The sequence below is a fragment of the Orcinus orca genome, chromosome 1, assembly GCF_937001465.1.
Source record: "Orcinus orca chromosome 1, mOrcOrc1.1, whole genome shotgun sequence".
In the NCBI taxonomy this organism is placed as follows: domain Eukaryota; kingdom Metazoa; phylum Chordata; class Mammalia; order Artiodactyla; family Delphinidae; genus Orcinus; species Orcinus orca.
This window is the reverse complement of record NC_064559.1, coordinates 91094016-91121208: the sequence shown is the minus strand read 5'-3', so window position 1 is coordinate 91121208 and position 27193 is coordinate 91094016. Positions and strand designations below refer to the sequence as shown.

Below are 27193 nucleotides of genomic sequence, written 5' to 3'. Positions count from 1 at the left end.
TTCTGGGAAATTCAAAAGTGCTAGTCCAGTTCTGGCAATCTGAACTCTTCCTCCACAAAGCTGAAGTCTGAGAGACATTCTTCCTCCCTTTGGCCACACGGCTGACATGAAAAGTAGCTGACCTGCAAAATGAGCACCAGTTAGGGTGGCGGGAGGGGAACACACCTTACAATTATGCGAAAATGTTGCCATTTCCTCCAAACTCTCAATATTCACGTCTCATTATTCATACACCACTCTGTTATTAGGGGTCACCACTGAATCAGTGATGACTCCAGAACTTCTGTAGGAGGGGTTTGGGGCAGGTGAGCAATTCATTCTGGGAAAGAGTCTAAAACCAAGTGAATGGCCCTTTACATTAGCATGGGAAGACTTCCCCCATCCCAACTTGTCCCAACAGAGCCATTAATCTAGAAAAAACTACAGTGTCACTTTTCAGAGGTCTACCCTGTGTGCACATATGGAGAAGACACTTAGAATGTTAAAGTCAGCATGTTAAGTAATGTTCTTGAAATACTGTAACTAGCACCCAGTTTGCTTTCTTCACAGTCCTTTTTATAATCTATTTAATTTTAGTTCTTTTTAATTGTCTGCTACACCTTTAACACCTAAACTCCAAGAGAGAAGGAGCTTCATCCTATTTCCAGTGCCTAGCACATAATGGTTTCTAAATGGAACTGATTCCAAGATTGGCCTCATTTAGGAGTGGATCTGTTGTTATAATCAGGTTTCCAAAATCTTTAGTATCAATAGGGAATCCTTTCCTCTCACATTTCACAGGAAGATAGACTTCTTAAAGCCCAAACATGGATACGTTTGAAGTGTCCTTGACTGATTAAAATTGAACTGAAATAATTATTTTGTACAGGAAAAACTTTCAAAATGTTTTCATTTTTCAGAACATAAACACCTTTTCTTTCTCTACTTTCTTCCCTTCCAAACAAACTTTAATTGGACCTTGTATCAAAATAAAACAGACTTGAATGTTATTGGCTCTGGCCAAGATGAAGTAACAAGGACCAATTTAACCTCCCACCTGAAACAATGAAATCATCAGACAGAACATATGAAACAACAGTTTTCAAGAACTGGACCTCAGGCAATAAAGTTCAGTGATCCCCAGGAGATGGGAAATAAGTGAAGTGATCCCTATAATTGCCCTAACTTACTTCTCTGAGAGAGTTTCCAGGTCATGGTACAGGGAAAAGAAGTGCAGGCAGAGACTGGTGGATTCCCTGACTGAGGAAATGGAGCTGAGAGTCTGGGAAAATCAAGGTAACTAGAGTTCACAAAGCAGACAATCAGAGAGAAAAGAAGTGCACAGACAAAGAACTCTGGAGATATGCAGAGGGATCTCTTGAGAATTCAACAAAGTATTTGTCAGTAAATTTGTGGGAGGAATTACTTGATGCCAAGAAAAGAAACACATGAAAGGATTAATAGTAAGAATATCTGGATATCACACAGGGTTGTAGGAATAGTACCTGTTCCTACAAGTCAAACTGGAAAACCTCATGATACTCAGAAAAGACTTGTCTCCGTAGTTGCAAATAATGAGCTCCACACTAAAGGCTACTTGGACTCCTACCCAACGAATCTTAAAAGCTAGACCTAAAAGAATAAAATTGTTTTGAGTAACTTAATTCCACCCAAAACAAAGCCCAAGCATTTTACAAGAATTTAAATATATATAGTACACAAGAAACAAAAACGCACAGTATCGGGGATCATATGAAATATTGGCAAGCATGCAAAGAAGTAGGAAAATATGCCCCATAGTGAGGAGAAAAGGCAACCAATCAAAACTAACCCATGATCTATACAGATGTTAGAATTGGCAGAAAAGGACATTTAAAAAGTTATTATACATGAAGAAAAGTTATTATAACTGTATTTCAGATGTTCAAAAACCCAGACAACACACTGAAAATGTTAAGTACAGGCACGGAAAACGTAAAGTAGTCCCAAATTGAGCTTCTAGCAATTAAAAACAATGGCTAAATGAAAAAGACATTGAATGAGGTTAATTGCAGATTAGACACTGCAGAAGAAAGGGTCAGTGAACATTAAGGTATAGTAATAGAAACTCTCCAAAATGAAACAAAAAGAGTAACAAAACAAAACAACAACAAAAAAGAATACAGCATCAGTGAGCTGGGCAACAACTTCAAGTGGCCTAATACATGTGAACTTAGAGTCCATGAAGGAGAAGAGAAATACAAACATTTGAAGAAATAAGAGCCAAAATTTTTCCAAATTGGTCAACACTATAAAGCCACAAAGTCAAGAAGATCAATGAACTTTAAGCATAAGAAACATGGACAAAACTACACCAATGCACAAAAAATAATCAAATTGCCCAGAACCAGGAATAAAGAGAAAAATTTAAAAGCAGCCAGAGGAAGAACCTATACACTACATACAGAGGAACAAAGATATCAATGACAGCAGAATTTTTGTTGGAAACAATGTAAATGAGAACTCAGTGGAATAACATCTTTAAAGTAGTGAATTGAATTCTATCAAGCTAGAATTCTATACCCAGATGTATCAAAACAAAAGCAAAATAAAGACTGTCTCAGACATACAAAAGCTGCAAGAATGCTTTACAAGTAGAATTTCACTATAAGAAATGTTAAAAGAAGTATTTTTAAGCAAAAGGAAAATGACACCAGATTGGAATATGGATCTACACAAAGATTAAGAATACTGGAATAGGGACTTCCCTGGTGGTTCAGTGGTTAACAATCTGCCTGCCAATGCAGGGGATATGGGTTCAATCCCTGGTCCGAGAAGATCCCACATGTCGCCGAGCAACTAAGCCCGTACGGCACAACTACTGAGCCTGCACTCTAAGAGCCTGTGTGCCACGACTACTGAAGGCCACGCACCTAGAGCCTGTGCTCTGCAACAAGAGAAGTCATCCAATGAGAAGCCAATGCACTGCAACGAAGAGCAGCCCCTGCTTGCCACAACTAGAGAAAGCCCAGGCGAAGCAATGAAGACCCAACGCAGAAAAAATTAATTTAAAAAAATACTTTAAAAAATTTTTGAAAGGATTTTAGTCATTCAATATATGTCTCTGACCACAATGGAATTAAATTAGAAATTAACAAATCCGAAAAACTTCCAAATATTTGGAAACTAAACAACACTCTTCTGAGTAACTTTGTGGTCAAAGAAGAAATCAAAAGGGAAATCAGAAACTATTTTGAACTCACTGAAACTGAAAACATAATATGTCAACATGTGGGTTATTGCTAATGCGGTACTCAGCTTCCTCAACTTCCACCTTAAACTGGAAAAACGAGAGCAAATTAATCACAGAGTAAGAGAAGAAAGAACACAATAAAGATCAAAGTAGAAATAAATAAAATGGAAAACAGAAAAATACTATTGATATTAAAAGGATAATAAGAGAATATATAGAATACTTTATACCAATAAATTCAAGATGAAATGGACAAATTCCTTGAAACACATGCACTACCAAAGTTTATTCAAGAATACAGATATTAAAGAAATTGGGTGTGCAGTTTAAAACCTTCCAACAAAGAAAGCTTCAAGTCCAGGTGGCTTAGCTGATAAATTCTACCGAACATTTAAGGAATAAAATAATGCCAAGTCTACACAAACTCTACCAGAAAGTTGAAGAGAAGGGAATATTTCCCAACTTATTTATAAGGCCAACTTTCACCATATCAAGATTAGACAATGACATTACAAGAAAACTATAGACCAATATCTCTCATGAACACAGAGGCAAAAAATCTTAACAAAATTTTAGCATATCAAATCCAATAATATATAAAAAGATGATACATCATGATCAAGTGGGGTTTATCTCAAGAATGAAAGGTTGGGTTAATATTTGAAAATCAATTTACCAACTTACTACACTAAAAAAGAAAAATCAGGACATCTCTAGTGGGGCAGTGGTTAAGAATCCACCTGCCACTGCAGGGGACATGAGTTTGACCCCTGGTCAGTGAAGATCCCACATGCCACGGAGCAACTAAGCCCGTGCACCAGAACTACTGAGCCTGAGCTCTAGAGCCCGTGAGTCACAACTACTGAGCCCATGTGCCACAACTAGTGAAGCCCGTGCACCTAGAGCCCATTCTCTGCAACAAGAGAAGCCACCGCAATGAGAAGCCTGCATACTGCAATGAAGAGTAGTCCCTGCTCGCCACAACTAGAGAAAGCCTGCGTGCAGGAATGGAGGCCCACTACAGCCCAAAAATAAATAAACAAATTAAGAAAACAAAAGAAGGGAAAAATCACATAATCATTGCAATAGCTGCAGGAAAAGAATGAAAAAATCTAACATCCATTCCTGATTAAAGAAAAAAAACAGCCCTCAGCAGACGAGGAATGGAAGGACACTCCCTCAACTTGATAAATGACTTCTACAAAAAACTTACCATCATATTTAATGGTGAAGGACAAAGAACTTGCTCGCCAGTATCGGGACAAAGGCAAGGATGTCTGCTCTCATTATTTCTATTTTACATTGCACTGCAGGTTCTAGCCAGTGCAATAGGGCAACGAAAAGAAAAGAGATATTCAGAAAGGAGAGGAAGAACTAAACCTATGTTTATTTCCACATAACATGATGACAGAGAAAACCTGATAGAATCTACAAAATTGCTACTGGAACTCATCAATGAGTTTCTCAAGTTTGCAGGGTACAAGATGAACATACAAAAAGATTAATTTATCTCAACAAACAATCAGAGATCAAAGTTTTAAAATACTACTTATAATAGAATCAAACATATAAAATACTTAGAATAAATCTGACAAAACATGTAAAAGACTTGCAAAGTGAAAACTGTAAAATATTGTTGTGGGAAAGTAAGGAAGACCTAAATAAATGAAGAGATAAAATGTATTCATGGATCAGAAGATTCAATATTGTTAAGACATCATTTCTCCCCAAACTGATTTATAGATCAAAATACCAGTAGGCTTTTCTACAGAAATTGAAAACCTAATTCTAAAATTCATGTGGAAATAAAATTTAGGATAACTAAAACAACGTTGAAAAAGAACAAAGTTGAAGAACTAACAGTAACTGATTTCAAGGCTTATGAAGTACCACTTTCAAGACACTGTGATAGTAGTGTAAAGATAGACAAAAGGATCAAAGGAAGAGAATAGAATGTTCAGAAGTAGAGAGATGTGGACAACTGACTTTCAGGTTCAAAGGCATTTAAGTGGAGAGATGATAGTCTTTTCACCAAATGATGCTGGAACAATTGAATATCCAGGTGCAACAACCAAACAAAAAAAAGAACTTCCATCCAAACCATATACGGAAATGAACTCAAATTGGTTCAGAGATCTAAATGTAAAACATAAAAGTATAAAACTTCTAGAACAAAACAGGTGAAAATTTTATGACCTTGAGTTAGGCAAGATTTCTTAGATACAACACCAAAAGCATAATCCATGAAAGAAAAAAATAGATAAATTAGACACTATCTAAATTAAGAATTTCTGCCCTGCAAAAGACACTACTGAGAGAACAAAAAGATGAGTCACAGAATGGGAGAAAATACTTAGCAACTTACATATTGGATAAGGGAGTAATTTCCAGAATATATAAAGAACTCTCAAAACTCCAGAAAAATATAGATAAAAGATAAAAAGATATACAGATGGAAAATAAGCATATGAAAAGACGTTTGACATGATTAATCATTAGGAATGCTACAGTGAGATACAACTACACACCTATTAAACTATCTGAAATTAAAAATACTGAGCATAGCAAGTGCTGGCCGCAATGTGAAGAAAATGCAATTCTCATACACTGCTGGTAGAGATGTAAAATGATCAAACCACTATAGAAAATAGGTATTTTTTAAAAACTTAAACATACACTCACCAATGATCCAGCCATTCTACTTGCAGGTATTTGCCCAAAGGAAATGGAAGTATACATCCATACAAAGACTTGTACACAAATATTCATAGCGACTTTATCTGTAATAGACAAAGTCTGAAACAACTCAAATGTTCATCAATGGTGAATAGATAAATTGTGGTTCATCAATATAATGCAATACTATTCGGTAATAAACAGAAATGAATTACTGATATATACAACAATATGGATGAAAATTAAAATAATCATGCTGAGTTAGAAACCAGTTAGAAGAAAGTATACACTGTATGATTCCATCTACATACAATTCTAGAAAATGCAAACAGAAAGCAGAGCAATGGTTGCATGGTGATTGGGAAGGGCAGGAACAATGGGAAGGAAGAATTACAAAGAGATGTTAAGAAACTTTCTGAGGAGATGGACATTTTGATTTTGGTGATGTCTTCATGGTGTTTATATATGCGTGTGTGTGAACACAGATTACTGTATGTCAGTTATACCTCAAAAACCTGTTAAAAGAAATGATGTTATATGAGAGAGGCAATTGGGGAAATTGAATAGCAACTCTTTATTAGGTAATATTATTGTGCAGGAATTTAGTAGTTACATAGGGAGATAATTTTTAATATCCAGAGAGGAAGGCATCTAGCTGACAAGAGAGGGATCGCAATTGTGGCAGATGCTGTTGGAGGCTGAGGAAGATGAGGCTAGAGCAGTGACCAATGTGTGATGGCATGGTGAAGACACTCATTTGTCAGCTGACCTGACAAAGAAGGTTGGAACAGACTGCTAAATACAGTGCCCTTTCTGCATACTAATCTCATGCAATCCCCTCACCTAGCCTTGGCATAACAGAAAGTTTCTATTCGCTTGCCATATTGGAGGGGGGATGGTACAGTTTAAGGTGCAGTAAGTTGTGTAATAAACTGTCACAATAGGTCCTACAGAAATAGTTTTTAAACTGCAAAGAAATGAAACTTGACCCTTCCCTCACAACATAGATGAAAATTAACTCAAAATGAATCATAGACCTAAATGGAACTATACAACTTCTGGAAGAAAACATAGGAGAAAATCTTTGTGATTTTGGGTTAGACAATGGGGTCTCAGACAAAGATTTCTTAGATAAGACACAGAAAAGCACAAACCATCTAAGAAAAATTGCTAAGGGATTTCCCTGGTGGTTAAGACTCTGAGTTCCCAATGCAGGGACCCGGGTTCGATCCCTGGTCAGGGAACTAGTTCCCACATGCATGCCGCAACTAAGGAGTCCATCTGCCGCAACTAAGACCCAGAACAGCCAAATAAACAAATATGAAAAACAAGAAAAATTGCTAAATTAGAGATCATCAAAAATTTAAAACTTCTAGTCTTCAGAGACACTGTAATACAATGAAGATAAGTCACAATCTGGGAAAAGATATTTACTAAACACATATCTGAGAGAAAGGACTTTTTCCATTGCTTTTTATATAAAGCACTCTTAAAACTCAATATAAATATCCAATTTAAAAATGGATTTGAACAGACACTTCTTTAAAAAGATATTTGCACATCAATAGACACTCAACATCATCACCTATTACAGAAATGCAAAATGTGGCAAAAACCACGAGATGCAACTACACACCTACGAGAAAGGCTAAATTTTTTAAAAAAACAAATATAAGGATCAGGTGACGATGTGGAGCAACTGAAGCTCACATAAACTGCTAGTGGGAAAGCAAAATGGCACAGGCACTTTAGAAAACTGTTTAGCAGTTTCTTAAAAAGTTACCTATGTGCTTAGCATATGATGAAGCAATCCCACCCTTAAGTATTTTACCCCAAAGAAATGAAAACATATGATAGCACAAAACATATGTTCACACACACATGTGTTTTCAGAGGCTTTGTTCAAAACTACCAAAAAACTAGAAAAAACTCAAATGTTCATCAGTCACTGAATGCGTAAACAAACTGTGTATCCACCCAACTAGAATACTGCTCAGCAATAAAAAGGAATGAAATACTGACAGGTGCAAGAAAACAGATAAATCTCCAAAGAGACCGGCTAAGTGAAAGAAGCCAAAAACAAAAGGCTCCATTCCACATGATTTGTTATAAGACTTTCTGGAAAAGGCAACACTACATGGACAAAAGTCAGACTGGTTTTTGCCAGGGGCTGGTAGTGGGAGGAGGATGGATTGACTACAAAGGGACATGAGGGGTCTTCTGGGAGTGCAGAAATGTTCTTTACCTCAAATGTGGTGGTGGCTACAGAACTAACTATACGTTTGTCAAAACACATCACACTGTATATTTAAAAACAGTGAATTTTGTGAAATGAAAATGTACATAAGTAAACCTGACTTAAGAAAATAATAAAACAAACATAAAAAAAACAAATAGTGAAAATAAATGTAAGAAAAATCAACCTACAGTTTTTCCAATTCAAGGGTCATCATGACGATGCTTTCAATTGCTGTGACACTTGTGTTGTTCCCATGTCTCTGAAGGAGAAGCCCAAACATGCATGATATAAAACCCAAAGACAAAAATTCTACACTTAAAAAGATACTTAACATGTGATTACTTCAATTCTGGCTTCTTACTTGCCATAGATGATAATTCCAAAGAGCTCTTATTGAAGAAATTTAAATTTGCATCATCAAATGAATGACCTTGGTGCTGAACAGCACAATCATTTTTTATTATCCTAGCTTCTCATTTTCCATTGCATCTACCTCTTTGATCACTCTTTTTAATAAAATAATGTACCCCTTATTGCTTTTTGCTTTCTGGGATAAGTAATATTCCTACATTCATCTACATCTTCCATAACTACATGTGTTCTTCAACAATGTTCTCATTCTCTGCTGGCTGTCTTACCCGCATATATTCTTTCTTAATCCTTTTCTTTGCCAATAATTCTTATTTTCAATAACCCAGGTAAAATCTAAATTATGACTTTTTAGCCAAAGTACTCAATCTTTGACAAAAGAAAGAAGGAGCAGAAATTATCTCATGAGCCATGAAACTGTTGCAATACTTACAAATATTTTAATGCTGGCAATGTAAAAACATAAGAATCTTCAACTGCTGTCAAAGGATTACGATTGAGAATTCTGAAAAATGGAATGGAATGAAAATTATCTGCATTTTCAATTACTTCCATGAAAGCTTATATTCAATTTTTTTGGTATGGAACTTGAAGGTCCAAAAAAACCCATTTTCTCACTTTACCTATAAATCACGATTAGAATTTGTAAAACACCCTTTCATTGGGAACTAGGCAGGTCTCTAGATGATAAAGTGGAGAAGAGAAACAAACAAAAAAATAGAAAAAAAGTGGCTAGCATAGAAAAAATATGCCAAAGAACTTTTCAGGTTCAAAACCCCCGAAGTGACTATACTGGTAGGAAGCCCTTGCTCTGTAAAAAAGTACTATTTCTAGTGTCCTCCATAATTCAAGGTGATTTCTTTCATCTCTACACATTTTTTGAAAATTTCATGATTTATACTACCTAATTAAAGACAAAAATAGGTCTAATTCCTTGGTTCTGGAGCCAAAGAAGAGATAAATCCAAGAGGAACTGGTGAAAGCCATACTACCATCACATAGTCCCATGTGTATTCTAGTATCATAGCCTTTGTTACTGTGTATGTAATCACTGGTTTACTTGTCAGTGTCCTAGATTGTCAGCAACTTCAGAGCAGGGACCACACTTTATTGTCATTATTATTACTGTGCCTGACATAGTGGCTATATATTTACTAGGTATTTAATAAATCTTTGCTGAATAAATAACATTTTGTTTATATATCAATAAAATAAACAAATTAATTTTGGGGAACAAAATTTTATTCCAAAATGCTGGAATAGATTTTCTTCTTAGTTCTTTCATTTTTTTTTCTTCCTTTGCTCTGTAAAACAAATAAGGGGAAAAAAAACCCAAAAGAAACAGGAAGAAAGAAAAGAATATATGACTTTAGGTTAACTCTACTCAAGAATTATTAGGGTACTTTTGCAGAATATTATAAAGATAATCATCAAAACTAATATCTTTTGGGTTGCCAGGGATCTGTGATCAGCATTTAACATTTAATCCTCACAGTAAACTTATGTGATAGATATATTACCCCATTGTACAAATGAGGAAACAGAGGCACAGAGAAGTTACATAACTTGTCCTAAGTCATCAAGCTAGTAAGAAGCAGAGCTGGAATTTGAACTCAGTTCTGACTCTAAAGCCTGTGTTTAACATGAATGAAAAAAATAAAGGGGGGTTTTTAAAATATCTGTCATTTTAACCTTAATTTGGAGAGCACTAAATATAGAAATACCTTTTCAAACTTCATCTACCCATCTGGGAAAGCCTCTATGAGAATTATATTTTCTCTTTTTATTTATTTATTTATTTTTCTTTTTATTTATTTTTTCCTTAATCATCTCCCATAATAAATATTTAATTAGCCTATGCTCATTGAGACTTTAGAGATTTTAAAAAACATTGCAGGAAAATCAGTAATAAAATGATGGAGGAAGGACATCTAAAAATTCATCCCTCCATGGAACCAACAGTAACAACAACAACAAAACTGGCAAAAATGGTCAGAATCAACTTCTTCTGAACTCTGGAAATTTAACCAACAGGCTCGCAACATAGTGGGGAGCAATTTATTCAAGGAAAACAAATTACTTTCTGTAAGAACAATGAGATCTGTGTTGCTTGAACTTGTCCTTGACCTTTGCTCTCCATGCCAGTGGTAGCCTTGAAAAACAGCCCACATCCCTGGTATCAGAAGGAGCAGCATGGTCTGGGAGGTCCTTCAAAAAGACTCATTCCCAAGGAACTGTCATTGTTTTACATGTCTGGTGGTCCCCTGGAAGACCTCACGTGAAAGGCTTGTCTTTGACCTGACCACGAGCAGGCTAGTGAGAAAAGCCTCTCCTCAGGTGGCATTTCGGAAAACATTTTGAAGCAAATATTTTAACATGGCACTTGCATAAGACAATGGATAACAGTTTGGGGCAAAAAACAGCCCAACCGAAAAGCTTAAAAACAAAAGCTGAGGAATGAGATGTCCACAGAGACTGAAATGTTCCAATGTATTCCTGGGAAACTGGAAGACCACAAGACATATTCCTGGGAATCTAGGAAAATAACTGTTAGCATTAATAAATGAATTCAGCGAGGCTTCCGGATATAAGATCAATATTATTTCTAGGGCTTCCCTGGTGGCACAGTGGTTGAGAGTCCGCCTGCCGATGCAGCAGACACAGGTTCGTGCCCCGGTACGGGAGGATCCCACATGCCGCGGGGCAGCTGGGCCTGTGGGACATGGCCGCTGAGCCTGAACGTCCGGAGCCTGTGCTCCGCAACGGGTGAGGCCACAACAGTGAGAGGCAGCATACCACAAAAAAAAAAAAAAAAAGATATCTACACACCAGCAATGAGTAATCCAAAAGTGAAATTAAGAAAACAATTCCATGTGTAACAGCATCAAAACAAATAAAATACTTAGGGAAAAATTTAACCAAGTAAGTACAAGATTCACACTGAAAAGTAAAAAACTGTTGAAAGAAATTGAAGAACATCTAAATAAATAAAAAGACATGCTGGATTCATGGACTGGAAGATAGTCATATTAAAATGTCACTACTTCCCAAATCGACCCATGGTTCCATTGCAAATCCTATCAAAATCCCAGCTGACCTCTTTCCAGAAATTGCCAAGCTAATTCTAAAATTCACATGGCAATTCAAGGAAACAGAATAACCAAAACAATGTTGGTAAAGAACAAAGTGGGAGGACTCACACATCCTGGTTTCAAAACTCAGTTCAAAGCTACTGCAATCACAGTGTGGTACTGGAATAAGACAGGACATATAAATCAATGGAACAGAAATGACAGTATAGAAATGAACCCTCATATTTATGGTCTATTGATTTTCAACAAGCGTACCAAAACAATTCAATGTGGAAAGAACAGTTTTTTCAAATGATGCTGGGACAACTGTACATCCACACGCAAAATAATGAAGCTGCACTCCTACACTTCACACCATATATGAAAATTAACTCCAAATGGATCAAATATCCAAATGTAAGAGCAAAGGCTATAAAACTCTTAAAAGAAAACACAGGAGTAGTCCTTGCATTAGACAACAGTTTCTTAGATGTAATACCCGAAGCACAAACAACCAAAGGAAAAATAGATGAATGGGATTTTATAAAAACTAAAAAGTTTGTGCTTCAAAGGACACTATCAAGAAAGTGAAAAAAACATATAGAATGGGAGAAAATACTACAGGTGGGAAGAATAAGATGCAGTTGGGAGAAGAAAATATAGTAGCTGCTAGGTGTGACAGTCTCAAAATTTTGAACTATTACAAATAAAACAGCCACCCTAAATCATGGCAAAGGGCAGACCCAAGTTATTTTTGTTTTTAGCGTTTACGCCTTTCTAAATCTGAGAAGCTGCCAGGATTCTAGTACATAGCAAAAAGTGATGACAACACCCTGAAGTGTGTAAGCTTTTGCGTGTACATAGCTATCTAAAGGAAACCAACGCTAGTGGACTGGGGGAGCGTTAGGGCGGCTCTGTGACCACAGCTCAGTTTGCCTTCATAGTGTGGCCCCCCCTCCCTCACTGATATTCTCCAAAATGGGGTAAACAATTTAAAAGGGATAAGGCTTTGATTTTCCTCTTATTCTCTCTTGTTCTTGGTTCAATATTGGTGTACCACAGACAAGACAGCATGTGAATGCACTCTGTCTGGTTAAGTTATATAGCCTTTGTACATTGTAGAGTCCTTCAGTTTCTAAAATCATGGAGCTTGTATTGTTAGAACCAATGAAGTGACTAAAAGAATTTTTAAAAATAAGCCATCAGTCTGGACCTGCCTAGGTGAATAAAGGAGAAACACTATAAAATCAGAAAGAAAAAGTATACTTAACATTTAGGATTATCAACCACTGCTCCTTTTCCATAATATATTTCATTCCTGATTTTATCTGAGACAGATATGATTACTACCACCAGTCAAAAAGTGGTACTTTATTAATTAATAAGCTCTTGGCTCATCTTTGAGGTAGATTTCGGATTTAAAATACACTACCACACTGCTAACTACTTCACCTGATGTTTGTCAATAACATAGAAGCTTCATTCAAGAAACCTACTGACTTATAATTACCTGAAACCCGGTGATGAATCAAGGTTTTGTGGGGCCTGAACCTCATCTACTTTGGAAAATCCTATCTAATAAAAACATGCAAAGTTGTGAATACAAAAATCGCTAGGACCCCTCTCAAGACTTTGGAAGGGACCTCTGCAAGTGAGGAGCCCTGAAGCCTAAGCTTCATTGAATTCATGATAAATCCACCTCAGCTGAGGCCCTTTTCCAAACTTATTTAATGCAGGCAACTTATAAACACCCCAATAATACGTCATTATAGGTAGTAAAATGACTTAACTCGAGGGTGGCATCTTCCCTTGGTGGCTTGCCTTTGGAAAGAGATGCAATAAAGTTTTTATCTCACCATGGCAAATGTTTCCTGAAGCAAATTACCTTTGTCTATTAGAAAGACTTAGCCCAAAACAAAGACTTACTATAGTGTGACAATCTTTTGAAAGGAACTGTGAACGAGTTTTAGGAGTACAGTACTAATTTATTTCCAACACCAGATAGATCTGATTCTTTCCCTAACTTTTTCTGTCATTTGAGAGGAACACAAATTCAAAAGGAACAAGTTGGTGCCTCTTCCATTACAAATCTTTTCTAACCTACCACCCATTTTCTACTTCATCACCCCCTCCCTCACCTTGTTACCCTGCTGCATAGATGCTAGAATGGCTCTCATCTATGTTTCCCATCAACTTTCATCTTTCTCCTCCCAGTATGAAAGCTTCTTGGGGACAATGTCCTTGCCCTATGTGTCTTTGTATCCCCAGCACGTAGTACACTGCTGACACACAGTGGGCATGGTACTCAGTGAATGTTTTTGAATGAATTCATTAATTTTTAAACTGTGATTGACTGATTTCCACAATATATTTTCCAGTGTTGCCTACATAACTATAGTGAAACTCTGACTCTTATAAGGAACTCTTGGTGTTATAGGATGTTTAGGAAATGTGGTGAGTTTAAGACCTTGTATTGACGCTACTAAAACCTCCTGGTGAAGGGACCTCATCAGCCTGCTCTCCGATGTGCTGGAAAAGAAAAACTGACCCTTGGTGCTCTCTCCCCAAGGTAGGCATCAGCAAAGTAACAAGGGAAAGGAAGGAGGCCGCTAAAGATAGGCATCTGCAGGAATTGCTAATCCAGTTCCAGACACAGCCTCAACACCTTCATTCACCCAAAATGTGTGAACTGTGTGAAACTGGATTTCTGAACCACAAGGCAGGTAAGAGAGTCTTTTCCAAAGCCAGGTGTAGAAGAGCTCTTTTTTGCCTTGAGTCTAAAATCGCCTTCGGTCCATTGAATGTACCCACTATCATTTCCTTGTGTCATGAGAAATCACAGAATTTTTGAGCTGAAGGGGTGTAAAACCCACACTTCTTATTGAAGAGTAGTCAGCAAAGAACGTATATTGTACTAGGCTACAGCAATGTATTTTCTTTATATTTTTCACACTACAGCTGAACACAAACAACGTCTTTTTCCATATCTCAAAGGTTCCTATTGGCCACAAACATTACACTTCAGAGATATATGCTTTTTGAAAAATAATGTTCTGGGTGACTGGGGAATGCCCTGTGGTGCGTGTTCAGGAATTCTTTCTGCTTTACCATTTAAAAGAGCTAATAATGCTTGGGGAAGCACCCACACCATTTGCTCCCTGAAGAATTCGGTGCTAAACTCAGTTCTTTGCAGCTCTGTGTTGCATACATTTTAAGCAGTTAGGAACTTTGCACATGAGCAGGAATCAAAGTTAAATTCAAAAGTGGAACTTCATGGACCATTCGCATATTGGAGAGGCATCGGTGGGTTTCCATGACAATGCTAATTTGAGTGTTTCGGCTTGGTGCCTTTTATTGCCCGAGCCAAAGTTCAGTACTATGGAAAGCAGAGGGTTTCATATATGAGTTAAACAAGTCTCTTGGCCTCTTTGTACCTAAGTTTCCTCATTTGAAAAAAATAAAAAATAAATGGCTCTCAAGACATCCTTACCAGAATTCATACTGGGCTTACACCCAGCTAACCAATAACTGCATGATGTTTTTATACACAGTTTCTTACATGTATTCATCTTCTATTTCACTTACTACTTGTGTAAAAACTTCATTCCATGCCAGGCCTGAAACGTTCCAAAGCTCAGTTCTGTGAGTAAACTGCAACCAAGATTTCTACAAAGAAAGACACAAGCAAAATAACAAGAAAAATATATATACTTTCAGAATATTTATCCTTTGGCAATAATTCTAATTTATATACGATGAAACATAACATCACTACTCCCTCCATGCACTAAAGAAATCTCACTATGGAAGATATTATGATTTATACTTTCATGATTATATATGTGGTGCATTAGATACAAAATAGTAAATGCTCATTAAATACTTGTGTTAAGTGATCTTTATTTCTCTAGAAAGGCAGCACTAAAGACATTTTGGGCTGGATAATTCTTTGCTGTGGGAAGCTCTCCTGCACACTCTTGGATGTTTACTATCATCTCTGGCCTCTGTCCACTAGATGTCAGTAGCATATACAGATCTGACAAGCAAAAATGTCTCCACACTACCAAATGTCACCTGCGTACAAAATCACCCTGGGTGAGAACCACTGCTCTCTAATGATTCACTCTGACCTGTGTAATAATTCTCACACTAATCTTTGCTAGAGACAAAAAGGATTTGCTACAAAATTTTACTGGTAATTTTAATCATCTTTCAAAATGAGTAACAAATCAATTTTATAAAAAATTAAGCTTTATAAAAATTCCAAATATAATGAAGTTATATTTGTAACTTACATAAACTGCAAAAAAGGTAGTAGTTCTAATGTAATTTTTTCGACAGATGCTGTTTTATTGCAGGAAAAATCTCTAGGAAAATTAAAAGGAATATATTGCTTCAATTTGCTATTAGATATCTAATTAGTAGGAATAACTAGTAGAGGTTAGAATGATAATAATAAAGAAGCAGCTTTGGTCTAAACTCCAAACCTTAGGAATTACTATTTGAACCTTTCAGAGTTCCTAACCTTGCCTTCACCTCTCTTAAAAGTCTCACATTCAGGATCTTCATAAATTAAATATACAACTATATAGATCCTGACAGATTTTGGAGGTAATCTTTCCTGAGAGAAGCAGCATTGATTAGATTCCACCTTTTGTGGTCTAATCAAATTCTAGATTATGAGCCCGAAGTTTTTATCTCTATATATCATTATAATTTCTTCTATTAAAAGGAATATTCTTATATTTACGCACTTCCCAGTATAGTTCTGCTTTTCTATGCCAATTCATTACCAGAAGAAATAAAACATAACCTTTCACGCAACTTGAAAGGAAATTATTCCTATCATTAATATGTAATGTTAATTCAGGATTACACTTTCTATCATTTTGACTTTTATTCGAAAATACCTACTCTTGACTATAGCTGACTATCTTATTTCCATTGATTCCAGCTTAGTCTCTCATTTCACCTGGATGGGTATAACTGTCTTCTGACTGGTGTTTCCATCTCTACCCTCTCCCTTTCTAAGCCACCCTCCACGCGATCCCCAGATTAACTCTCCGGAAGTGGTTCTGAAATACCAGCATCACTTGTGAATTAATGAAGATACAAATACTCAGCCCTACTCTGGACCTCTTGAATCAGTAACTATGGGGCTGGAACTTGTGTTTTCACAAGCCCTCCAGTGGTTGGTTCTGTTGCAGGCTAATGCTTGTCCTAAAGCACTGCTGTGGTAACATGCTAGCTTGGCATGTTATCCTTGGCTTGGCCTCCAAAGCCCTAGATGATCTGGCTCTAATCCCCTACTCTTCCCACTTGTACTCCACAGGTACTCAGAGTATTTTTCCTGTGTTTTGCCTTTCTCCCACTTTCCTTTTGCAACCTTATTCTTCCCAAGATGTCTGTCATTGATACCCAATGGCCCTTCGAGGTCCCGTTTAAACAGCATTGCTCTAGTAACATCTTCCCTGATCCAATTTGAAGTCTTTTATCCTTCTTTTGCGCTCCAGTACCAACTTGTAGCTCTCATTGCCCATATTCATTTCTTTCTTTAAATATAGCTCTTTTTGCAACCCATTTCCTCTGAGTATAAACTCCTTCAAAGTATGGACTAGGTCCTGCTTATGTGCATCGTCTATCATATTTAAAGCCAACGCGTGGACATAAAGCAAACTCAAATATTTACAAAATCAACAAATAGCTGGGGAATGGATAGAAGGATGAAATGACTGTTTTAGAAGAAATGTAGTTTTAATTACTTCATGGTGCCTCCACAGCACTTTGTCATTATGGTTTGAGCTTATATGCTTATTTTGCCTATGAGATCATGAGTTGCTAAAAGGAATCCTGTCTTACCCATCTTCGTGTTTAAAATAAGCCTCTTGTCTTCATCATTTGTCTCTCTTGCTTGAAACCTTGCAGGGACTCCCCATATCTTACAGCGGAACTTTCAAACCTGCATTGCCGATAGCCAAGGTTTTTCATAATCCTATCTTTCATTGTTACCTAACCCAATTATTTACAGCCAGACTAATCTATTAAATTCTGATCATCCCTGCAGTCACACCTTTGCCTAGACTGTACTGCCTATTATTTTTCTGACAAATCACAGCCAATCTTTAAGTCCCAGCTAAACATTGAGCTTATCCATGCAGACTTCCATGACCTCCACACCCCTGTGATTACAGGTTCTGGTGAATTACACCACCTATCTGTATTTCTCTTCATACTTAATTATGTATTACCTCCCTTTTAAGGCATATCCCCTTTCTTCCAACTTGTCACTGTCATTTCTGGAGACAATGCCATATACTTCTGTGGCTCCCAAAGTACTTAGCCCTGGGTTGGGCACAAAATGGGTGCTGCATATAGAAAGCCAGGGGACAAAGTTGAGTTCTAGATATAACTGAGGGATGGAATAATAATAATAGCTACACTAAAATATATGCTAGGCACTGATAGAAGAGCTTTACCTATATTAACTCAACTAAATCTCCCAATGAGATTGGAGTCATTGGGAGATTGAGGAGTCATAGGAGTCATACTATGACATGATGACTACCATAATCCCCATTTTACAGATGAGGAAATTGAGTCATAAAGCTAATAAATGACAGACCTGGGTTCAAACCCAGTTAGTCTGGCTCCGGAATTTCTACCCTTAACCACTTTGTTGTATTACCACCAATGAGATGGGGACAGGGACATGTTGCTGTAAAGACGATGGAATAAAGATGAGAGAAGATTAGGTGTTAAGGAATTAAATAATGGGGTAAAAAATGGAGAAGGAAAAAATAAGGGCAAGTAAAAGTAAAAGACTGGAGGAGAGGGAAAAATGGTAAGGAGGAGAAGGAAGATAGGAATCATTGACAAACAAAAGGTGAAAACAGAAAGTCAGTCAATGTGGATTGGGGAGAAAAGGAGGACCCAGGAAGACCTGAAGAAAGGCTGCCATGTCAGGCAAGATGCAGAGAACAAATGAGGAGAGGCGAATCTTACATGAGGGTGAAGGTGCCGTTGTAGGCGTTAGGCTCTGGCTCAGGCACTCTGTGGAGCTTCTGCTTTGGGCTCAGACCAACACACGACAGCATCTCATTTTTGCAGGTACACAGCTCACATATGCTGATGTTCGTGGTGGCATTCTGTTCCGGCTGCTTCTTTTCTGGGGTATATTTTACACCAGGAAGGCCTGTGGATACTGAATACTGAGTCAAAGGAAAAAGAACTGTCTCAGATGCCCTTGGTTGCTGAGATATGTTAACTCACAGGCCCACAGGTAGAACTGTGACTTGAGTCAGGTTTGGTTGTGCAAGTGTCACCTCAGGGTGTTTTGGAGGGGAAGCTGTAGTCTGCTGGAGGGATGTACAATGTCCAGCCTCCATAGTGGATTCTGGAGTGGTGGTTTGCTCTAGGTCCACATCATGAACTCTGACGCTCGATGATGTTGAATGCTGACCTTGATCCTTACTTGGATTTGAAACTGTCACCTCCTGTTGGAATGGAGATTGAAGTACAACATACTGAGGTGCCGCTGGAGGCTAAGTTGGGGTGTGCTGCATGATTGGAGAAGGTACAGTCTCCATATTGCATCCTGCAGTAATGGTAATTTCCACATCCATAGGTTGAATTGTGAGTTGAGTCAGGTTTGGCTGTGCAAGTGTCATCTCAGGGTGTTTTGGAGGGGGGAGCTGTAGTCTGCTGCCAGGCTGCAGAATGTTCAGACTCTGTAGTAGGTTCTGGAGTTGTGGTAAGTTCCAGGTCCAAAGGTTTAACTATGATACTGGGTGATACTGGATGCTCAGCATGATCCTGATCTGGCGCTGGAACTGTCACTTTGGAGTATAATGGAGACTGAGCTACGACTTCCTTAATGAGCTCTGGAGGCTGAGCTTGGGTCTGCTGCATGGTTGGAGAAGGATCAACCTCCAAAGTGGATTCCAGAGTTAACGTAAGTTCCAGGTCCAAAGGTTGAACTGTGACCTCAGTTAAGGTTGGATGCTGAGCCTGAACTTGCTCTGGATTTGGAAGTGTCACCTCGTGGTATGTTGGAGGATCTATAGTCTCCTGCAGGGGTGTGGAATGTTCACCCTCCATAGTAGGTTCTGGAGTTGTGGTAAGCCCCTGGTTTAAAGGTTGAACTGTGACACTGGGTGATGCTGGACGCTCAGTGTGATCCTGTTCTGGTGTTGGAACTATTGGGTTCTGATATACTGGAAGCTGAGCTACAAAAACCTCCTTAGGTGGTTCTGGAGGCTGTGTTAAGTTATCCTGCATGGTTGGAGAAGGTTCATCCTCCTTAGTGGGTTGTGGCCTTATGGTCAGTTCAAGGTTCAAAGGTTGAATTGTGACCTCTGTCAAGGTTGGATGCTGAGCCTGAACTTGCTCTGCATTTGGAAATGTCACCTCGGGCTATGTTGGAGGAAATGCAGTCTGCTGCAGGGCTGCAGAATATTCAGCCTCCGTTGTAGGTTCTGGAGCTGTGGGAAGACCCTGGTCCAAAGGATTAACTGTGACTCTGGGCAAGTTTAAATGCTGAGCTTGATCCTGTCCTACTGTTGGAATTGTCATCTCATAATGCACTGGAGTTTGTGCTACAACCTCCTTAGGTGGTGCTGGAGGCTGAGATGGGGCCTCCTGCTCAGCTGGAGAAGGTTCTGTCTCTTTAAGGGGTTCCAGAGGTAGGCCTGGGAATGCCTGTTGGACTGGAGAAGATTCCATGTTCTCAGGGGGCTGTAGAAGGTGAGGAGGGTCCCTTGAGGGACTGGAAATAGTTCCACCTTTGCAGGGAGTTCTGGTGAATGAGCCTGAAGCTCCTGCTCTGTGGGAGAAGGTACCACCTTCTTAGGGGGCTACGGACATATAGCTGAGCTCCCCTGGGGAACCGGAGACTGAGCTGGGGCCTCGTCCTGGATTAAAGAAAGCTCTATCCCTCCAGGGGGATCTGGAGTCTGAGTAGAGTCCTCCTGCTGCACTGGAGGATGTTCAACCTCATTAGTGGGCTCTAGAGTTAAGACAACCTCCAGATCCATGGGTTTAACTGTGATATTAGGCAACATTGGATGTTCAACTTCACCTGGACCTAGAGGTGAGAATGTCACTTCATTATGTACTGAAGGTTGAGCTGCACCATCTGTAGAGGCCCCTGGAGGCTGAGTTCGGTGCTGATACTGGACTGGAGAAGGTCCAACCCACTCAGTGGGCTTTGGATGCTGAGCTGAGCTCTCCTGCTGGCTTGGAGAAGGGTCAGTTTCCTCAGGAAGCTCTTCAGGTTGAGTTGGGGCTCCCTGCTGAACTGGAGAAGGTTCAACATTCTCAGAGGGGCTTGGATGCTGATCTGAAAATTCTTGCTGGACTGACAAAGGTTCCAACTGCTCAGGGGACACTGTAGACTGAGCCGAGGTTTCTTGTTGGGGTGGAGAAGTTTCAACCTCATTAGTGAACGCTGGAGTTACTGTAAGTGCAAGATCCGCAGGTTTAACAGTGACATCGGGCCACTGCAGAAGCTGAGCTTGATCCTGACCTAGAGAAGAAACTGTTGTCACAGGATGCTCTGCAGAGAAAACTACAGTCACATTAGAGAGCTCTGGAGACTGAGTTGGAGAGGATTCCACCTCACCATGAGACTCTGGATGCTGAGCTGTGGCTTCCTGCTGAGGTGGAGAAGGTACGTCAGGAGCCTGTGAAAGCTGATCTGGACTCTACTGCTGGCTTGTGGCAGGTATAACCTCTTATCCACGATGCTCCGGATACTGAGCTGGGGTCTCCTCTTGTACTGAAGGTTTATTACGTGTACTGTCTTCTAGAGTTCGGCTGGAGCCTCCTGCTGAACTGGCAAAAGTTCAACCTCCTTAGGTGGCTGTGAAGGCAGTGTGGGGGCCTCATGTTGCATTGTAGAAAATTCTGCATTAGTAAGGGGCACTGAGGCTGAGCTGAAGGCTTGCGCTGATTTGGAGAAGGTCCCACCTCTGGAGTGGGTTCTTTCGTTATGGTAAGCTCCACATCTGCATGTTTGACAGTGACACCGGATAAGTCTGAATGCTGAGCATGAGGGTGACTTGGAGGTGAAACTGTCATTTCATGATGCTCTGGAGGTTGAGCTGGCTGTTCCTGTTGAGTCGGAGAAGGTTCCACCTCCCCTGAAGAAGGCTCTGGAGGCTGAGCTGGTTGCTCCTGCAGGGTTGCAGAAGTTTCTATCTCCGCTGGAGACAGAGCTGGGATCTCCTGCTGGGTTGCAGAAGATTCTGCCTCATTAGGGGTCTCTGGATACTGAGCTGAGGCTTCCTCCTTGGTTGCAGAGGTTTCAGGTTCTCCAAAAGACTCTGAAAGCTGAGCTGGAATGTCCTGCTGGGTTGCTGTTTTCACCTCCTCAGGAGGCTCTGTAGGCTCGGAAGGCTGAGTCGGTTGATCCTGTTCACTTGGAGAAGGCTCAGCGTCCACAAGAGGCCCTGGGGGCTGACCTGTGGGCTCCTGCTGGGTTGGAGAAGGTTCAACTTCCCCAGGAGGCTCAGAAGGCTGAGCTGGTTGCTCCTGCTCCCTTGAAGGCTCAACCTCTCCAGGAGGCTCTGGAGGCATAGCTGAGGTCTCTTGTTGGGTTGGAGAAGATTCTGTCCCCTCAGGATGCTCAAGAGGTGGAGGAGTCAGGGCCTCCTGCTGAGCTGTAGGAAATTCAGCTTCCGTAGTGGGCTCTGGAGTGATGGTTAAGTTCCAAATCCAGAGGTTGAAGTGTAACACTGGGCAAGTTGGAATGAGCGTGACGCTGAACGCCAGGTAGAGATGCTACCTCTTCATTCACTGGAATTACATGTACATACTCAGTAGGGAGACCTGGAGCCTGAGTTGGGGCGTCTTGATAGAGTAGAGAAGGTGCACCTCCTGAGGGCTCTCTGGAGGCTGAGACAGGGTCTCCTGCTGGACTGGAGAAGGATCAACCTATTTAGTGACCTGTGGAGTTATGGTAAGTGCCAGATCCATAGGTGTAATAGTGAAATTGTACAAGTTTGACTGCTGAGCTTCATTTACCCCATGATGTGCTACTGGTCGAACTACAAGCTCCTTAAGTGTCTCCAAAGGCCGGGAGAGGGCCTCTTGAGGACTTGGAGTTTCTAGTTCCTCAGGGACCTCTGAAGGCTGAGGTGGAGCCTCCTGCTGAAATGGAGGTGGTTCTACCTCTTCAGTGAGCTCTGGATGACGAGTCTGGGCCTTCTGCTGGGATGGAGAAATATCTCATCCTCCTCAGAAGACTCCCCGTCGTGTAGCTTTTGTGCCATACTTTCCTTGCGTGTGGTGTTGAGAGGCCTATACGTATCCCTATGTCAAAGTGGCCGCGTTCTCCCGAAAGAGCCCTCCTAGAAACAGAAAGGGAAATATTAATTCTGCATCTCCCCTGCTTTCTCTGGCCACAGTACTTTCTCCTCCTCAAACTTACCTGACTCTCACTTTCCCCTGAGCTTCTCTTACGCAGCAGAAATCGAAAAAAGCCCCTTGGTGGAAAACACACACAGTTAGTGTTACATGTCATTTTTCATCTCTCTCACAGTGTGTTATCTCTGGTCGTATTAGGACTAAATGGGTACCTCAGTCCATAATCACAATGACCAAAATCACAAGAGACCTGGGATCTTGAAAATCATTGCATGCATGCTGTCCTTCCAGTTCTCTGTGTCTGTCCAAGATGGCCCTCTAGTGTCTCTGGGGAGACTTTTACATGTAGCTTAGCATGGAGTATAGGCAGGATTTTCAGCCCCCCTCACCTTTCTCGGTCCTTGGCCAAGTGACATCGTGCAGAGAAAACACTGCACAACGGCGCTGGGCAGAAACACGTTACTCTCTAGATGCGCTTCACACCAGTCCGCTTTGGATATAGTCGCACATGCAGCATTTGCTGGGGATGTGGGTGTGGGGAGAAGGTGCTTTTATTTTCCTGGCTGCTCTATCCTATAAGTTGAATCACACCAAGTAAACACCTGAAACCAATGAGCAAAGTTACTATACCTCTCTGACTTTCATACTGCAGGCTGTCACTGAGGTGTCAGTGAATTGTGGGATCAGTTTAAAGGCCATGACCAGCAGGGAAACACAAAATACTCTTTTTGAATACAAATAGAAGAGAAAAACATCAGAGTGCACAATAAGTTTGTTTCAGAAACTACTTATGTCCATATGGTATGTGTATACTGAATTGTGACATAAACGGTAGCTCACAGCCCAAGCACAGTGCGATCAGTAGAGAAGTCCTCAGTGGAAAGGGACCCTCTTCTTTTTGATAATCACTAGCAGTATGACCATGGGGCAAGATATTTTCCCTTTCTCCTTCTCCATTTCCTTATTATTAAAGGAAGAGACAAACTACTGTCTAACGTTTCTCCCGGTTAAAATTCTATGAGGTTTGGATAAAGGGAATAGAGAGTAGGGGCATAAAAAGCAGTAGGATGAGAAGCGAAGTTTCCTTGCCAAATTACAGAAGGGACTCATATGTCCTACCTTTTGTCAGCTTTGAGTGAGGCCAGCCCCTACATCCCCAACCATGTGTATTCAGCCCTCATGATTAAAGAGAAGAATCAAGTAGGAGGAGGAGGAAAGGTGGCTTTGATTCTCAGTTTGTGGGTTCTGAATCTGAATTAATTATCGTCCTTACCTCAATGAGACACAGACTTGTAACCAAAATCGTCACTACTACAGTTACAGATATTGCCAAGATGAGTTTGTTGTTATAGCCATATCCTGGAACTTCTTTTGTGAGCTAAAAATAATAAATAACAGTTTTTTTACAACAAGGAGATGGAAGGGATGAAAGCTAACTATTTTTCATCCTATTCTAAATGATAGTTAACTATTCTTAAAATACTATAAAACCCAATCCTTTCAGGCAACTAGCTTCTATAAGAACAAGCCAAATTGAATGTTATTAATCTTATCATTAGCAATTTCTTCTACAGTTTATTTATCTACACATTATTTATCTTGTGTTATGTCTTTTCTCATCTACCCAAGGAATAGTGGCACACTCTCTAAACGAGCAAAGTGGGAGATCACTGTCTTAGCCAGTTTCATGGCTGAAGATAAGATACAGACTAGGAGCCCATGGTATTCCTGCTTGGGCACGTTAATGGCATGTCCTAAACTGAGTAAAAGTCCAGCTCCCATGTGTCAGGGGTTATCCTCACCTCACTTGACTCCTGCTCTTTCTGCTCACTCTGGGTTTCTGTGCTCTCACTGATATAGTTGTCAGTTTTCCACTGGTCCGTATGCCATTCCGCTTTGGAAGCATTTACTTCTTGCTGCTTGCTGAGAAGTTTCATCAGGAGGCCTGTTTGAGACATGAGGTTGGCACAGGCCAGCTGCACGTGGGTCTCTGAGCAGTCCATTTTCAAAGTCTGGATAACATGAGAAATGAGCCTTCGCATGTCATTGTTGGGGATGAGGGACCGTAGCTGCTGGTTTAGCTGAGTTTCAACTTGATCACTTGGGGATGTGAGCCCTGGGAAAGTGAAGTCTGTGGGCTCGGAGGATAATTCAGTGCCCGTGTTGTGGTACTCCCATTGTGTTTTGTTGGTGTGTTGAACAGTTGGCATACTGTTGTCTGCAGCAACAGTAGAATGTGCAGTGAAGACGTTCCCATGGGTAGTGTTTCCAGGGCCGTTTCCTCCTGGCAGAGTAGAGTTTCCTCTAGAAACAATTTCATCAGAAACATTTTATGCAGTATTGTTTTCTGAAGTAGTGTGTTCTGTAGGATGGTCTGACAGAGAAAATAATGCTAGAAAAGGATTTTCCTAAGAAGTCACTTCTCTTGAAGGTGAAACAGCCTCTCGTGGAGGGGAATTTATGAGACTCCTCGCTACAGAGAACGGAGAGCTTGCAAGCATCATTCTATTGAGCGAACTTTTCTTTCTGAACTTTCGACTCCTTTTGACTTTGGGTTTTCTGTGGACCCGATGAGACTGAGTTTTATGCAAGATATATTTTTCACCAGAAGGTGAGATTAGTTCAGGAGCCTCAATATTTCTAACTCTAGCCTTTACAGCTTCTAAAACAAAAATAGTGTGGGATAAGTCTTTTGACTTGCTTTTAACCTCAGATGGGGATTTTGGACGGATGGAGGCAAAAGGCCTGCCCTTGAAGTACTGTTTCAGGGAAGAGGAGCCTGCTGCCTTGTGTTCCTTTATGAATGAAGACTCTGCATTGGACGACTTTCCCACCAGCTTCCTGGGCCTCTGCACCATGAGAAGCTGTTTCAGCTTTCTTGGGGATGGTCTCCTGAGCCTTCTTTCTTCAGCAGTGTTTGCCACAGATTGCTAGGCATTCTGTTTCCTCCTGACGCTCTCATCTCCCACTGCTTTGAGGTGCATTTTCTGTATGCCCCTTGGGCCCCTGAGGACCCTGTTCACTCTCAGCAGATGTTTCTCTGTAATCTCAATCTTTGCTAGGCTGTCTTTCTGTGGTTGGGCAGCTTCCAATTTCTTTTGAAAGATGTAGAGTTTAAACATGGTACTTAAATGGTTGGAACGCGTATGCGTGGCAGGTTTTTCTTCCTTTATAACCTCATCAAATTTTTCTTCAGTTTCTGCATCTAAAAATTTTCCAGAAAGTGAAGTTTCTTCAATTTATTTTTATTAGTTGAATTGTTGGGTACAACTTTAACAGAAGGGCTCCTTGTATTGATTTTCAAAATGCCCAGTGGCATATCTCCATCTTGTGTATTTGAAAAAAGAAGTTGAATGAATGGTAATAATGTTGATTCCACATCTCCTAGATTCCCCTCTGAGATAAAAGGCAGTATGTAATTCAGTGCACTGATAATATCACTTCTATTATTAAAGTCCAGCTGCTCGTTCATGAAGCCTGACAAGCTGACAGCACTTTATCTGAGGATGCCCTCTCTGACTCAATAGTCAGCTCGCTGCTGTTCTTCTTCCAGGCTTGTAACGCCTTTATCAACGATCCTTCTGCATTCCCTATAGATGTTTCTTCATCTGTCAAAAATAACTGTTTTTGATCATTGAAGACTGATGGGACAGCTTTTAGTCAGTCCACAGCCAAATAAATTAGGAATCACTCAACATTTGAGTGCCACTTAGGAGAAAAAGAAACACACACTTAAGCCTATGACTGGCAACAACAAAATGCGAAAAAGATATCTCTTGAAAAACTGGCTATCTACTCATAAAATTCTGTAGCGTGAAATATACTAACTATATTCAGGATTACTCCACTGGTTCCCAGGGGCCAGAACTGAAGAAACTCCAAGGCTGGAAGACAAATATTCCCCTACTCAGCTGGACTCTCTGCAGATCTACTGTGACTCCTCAAATTTATATACCCCATCATGTCCTTCCTCAGAGGCAGAGGAGTGTGAGCCTTCCTCTATCCACCTCTTTAGTGTGCTTGTATCCTTGCTACTATCACAGATGACCACGACAACAACCGCCATTAACAGGTCGTCATCTGGACATTTCCTTCTCCACCCACCCACCGAGTCCTTTGCTCAGTCCCTGATTCCACATATCCCAGCCCTCAAAACAGAAGGCTCTATACAGAAAAAAAAAAAACCACTATGTCCGCCTGAGCTCTTTGTTAAAATTAAGCAGGGATCTGGGGTATAAGAGATTTGCCCAATTGTAGGCCAAC

The 27193-nt window shown here is 40.0% G+C and overlaps 2 protein-coding genes across 2 annotated transcripts; both read right to left on the bottom strand.

Moving 5' to 3' along the window:
- Positions 1 to 8314: 8314 nt before the first annotated feature.
- On the bottom strand, positions 8315 to 23052 carry LOC125965244 (leucine-rich repeat-containing protein 37A-like). Its single transcript, XM_049713919.1, is given in 4 exon segments — positions 8315 to 9000; positions 15152 to 15232; positions 18569 to 22914; positions 22995 to 23052. A coding segment is annotated over 1 exon segment (1053 nt). The 5' UTR covers positions 20288 to 22914; positions 22995 to 23052; the 3' UTR covers positions 8315 to 9000; positions 15152 to 15232; positions 18569 to 19234.
- A 1109-nt stretch (positions 23053 to 24161) lies between these two features.
- On the bottom strand, positions 24162 to 27039 carry LOC125964421 (leucine-rich repeat-containing protein 37A3-like). The gene is made up of 2 exons (XM_049709868.1): positions 24733 to 27039; positions 24162 to 24308 (listed from the first exon to the last, which is right to left on the bottom strand). The coding sequence occupies exons 1-2, from the start codon at positions 25138 to 25140 to the stop codon at positions 24162 to 24164; spliced, it is 555 nt and encodes a 184-aa protein (XP_049565825.1). The 5' UTR covers positions 25141 to 27039.
- Positions 27040 to 27193: the final 154 nt, after the last annotated feature.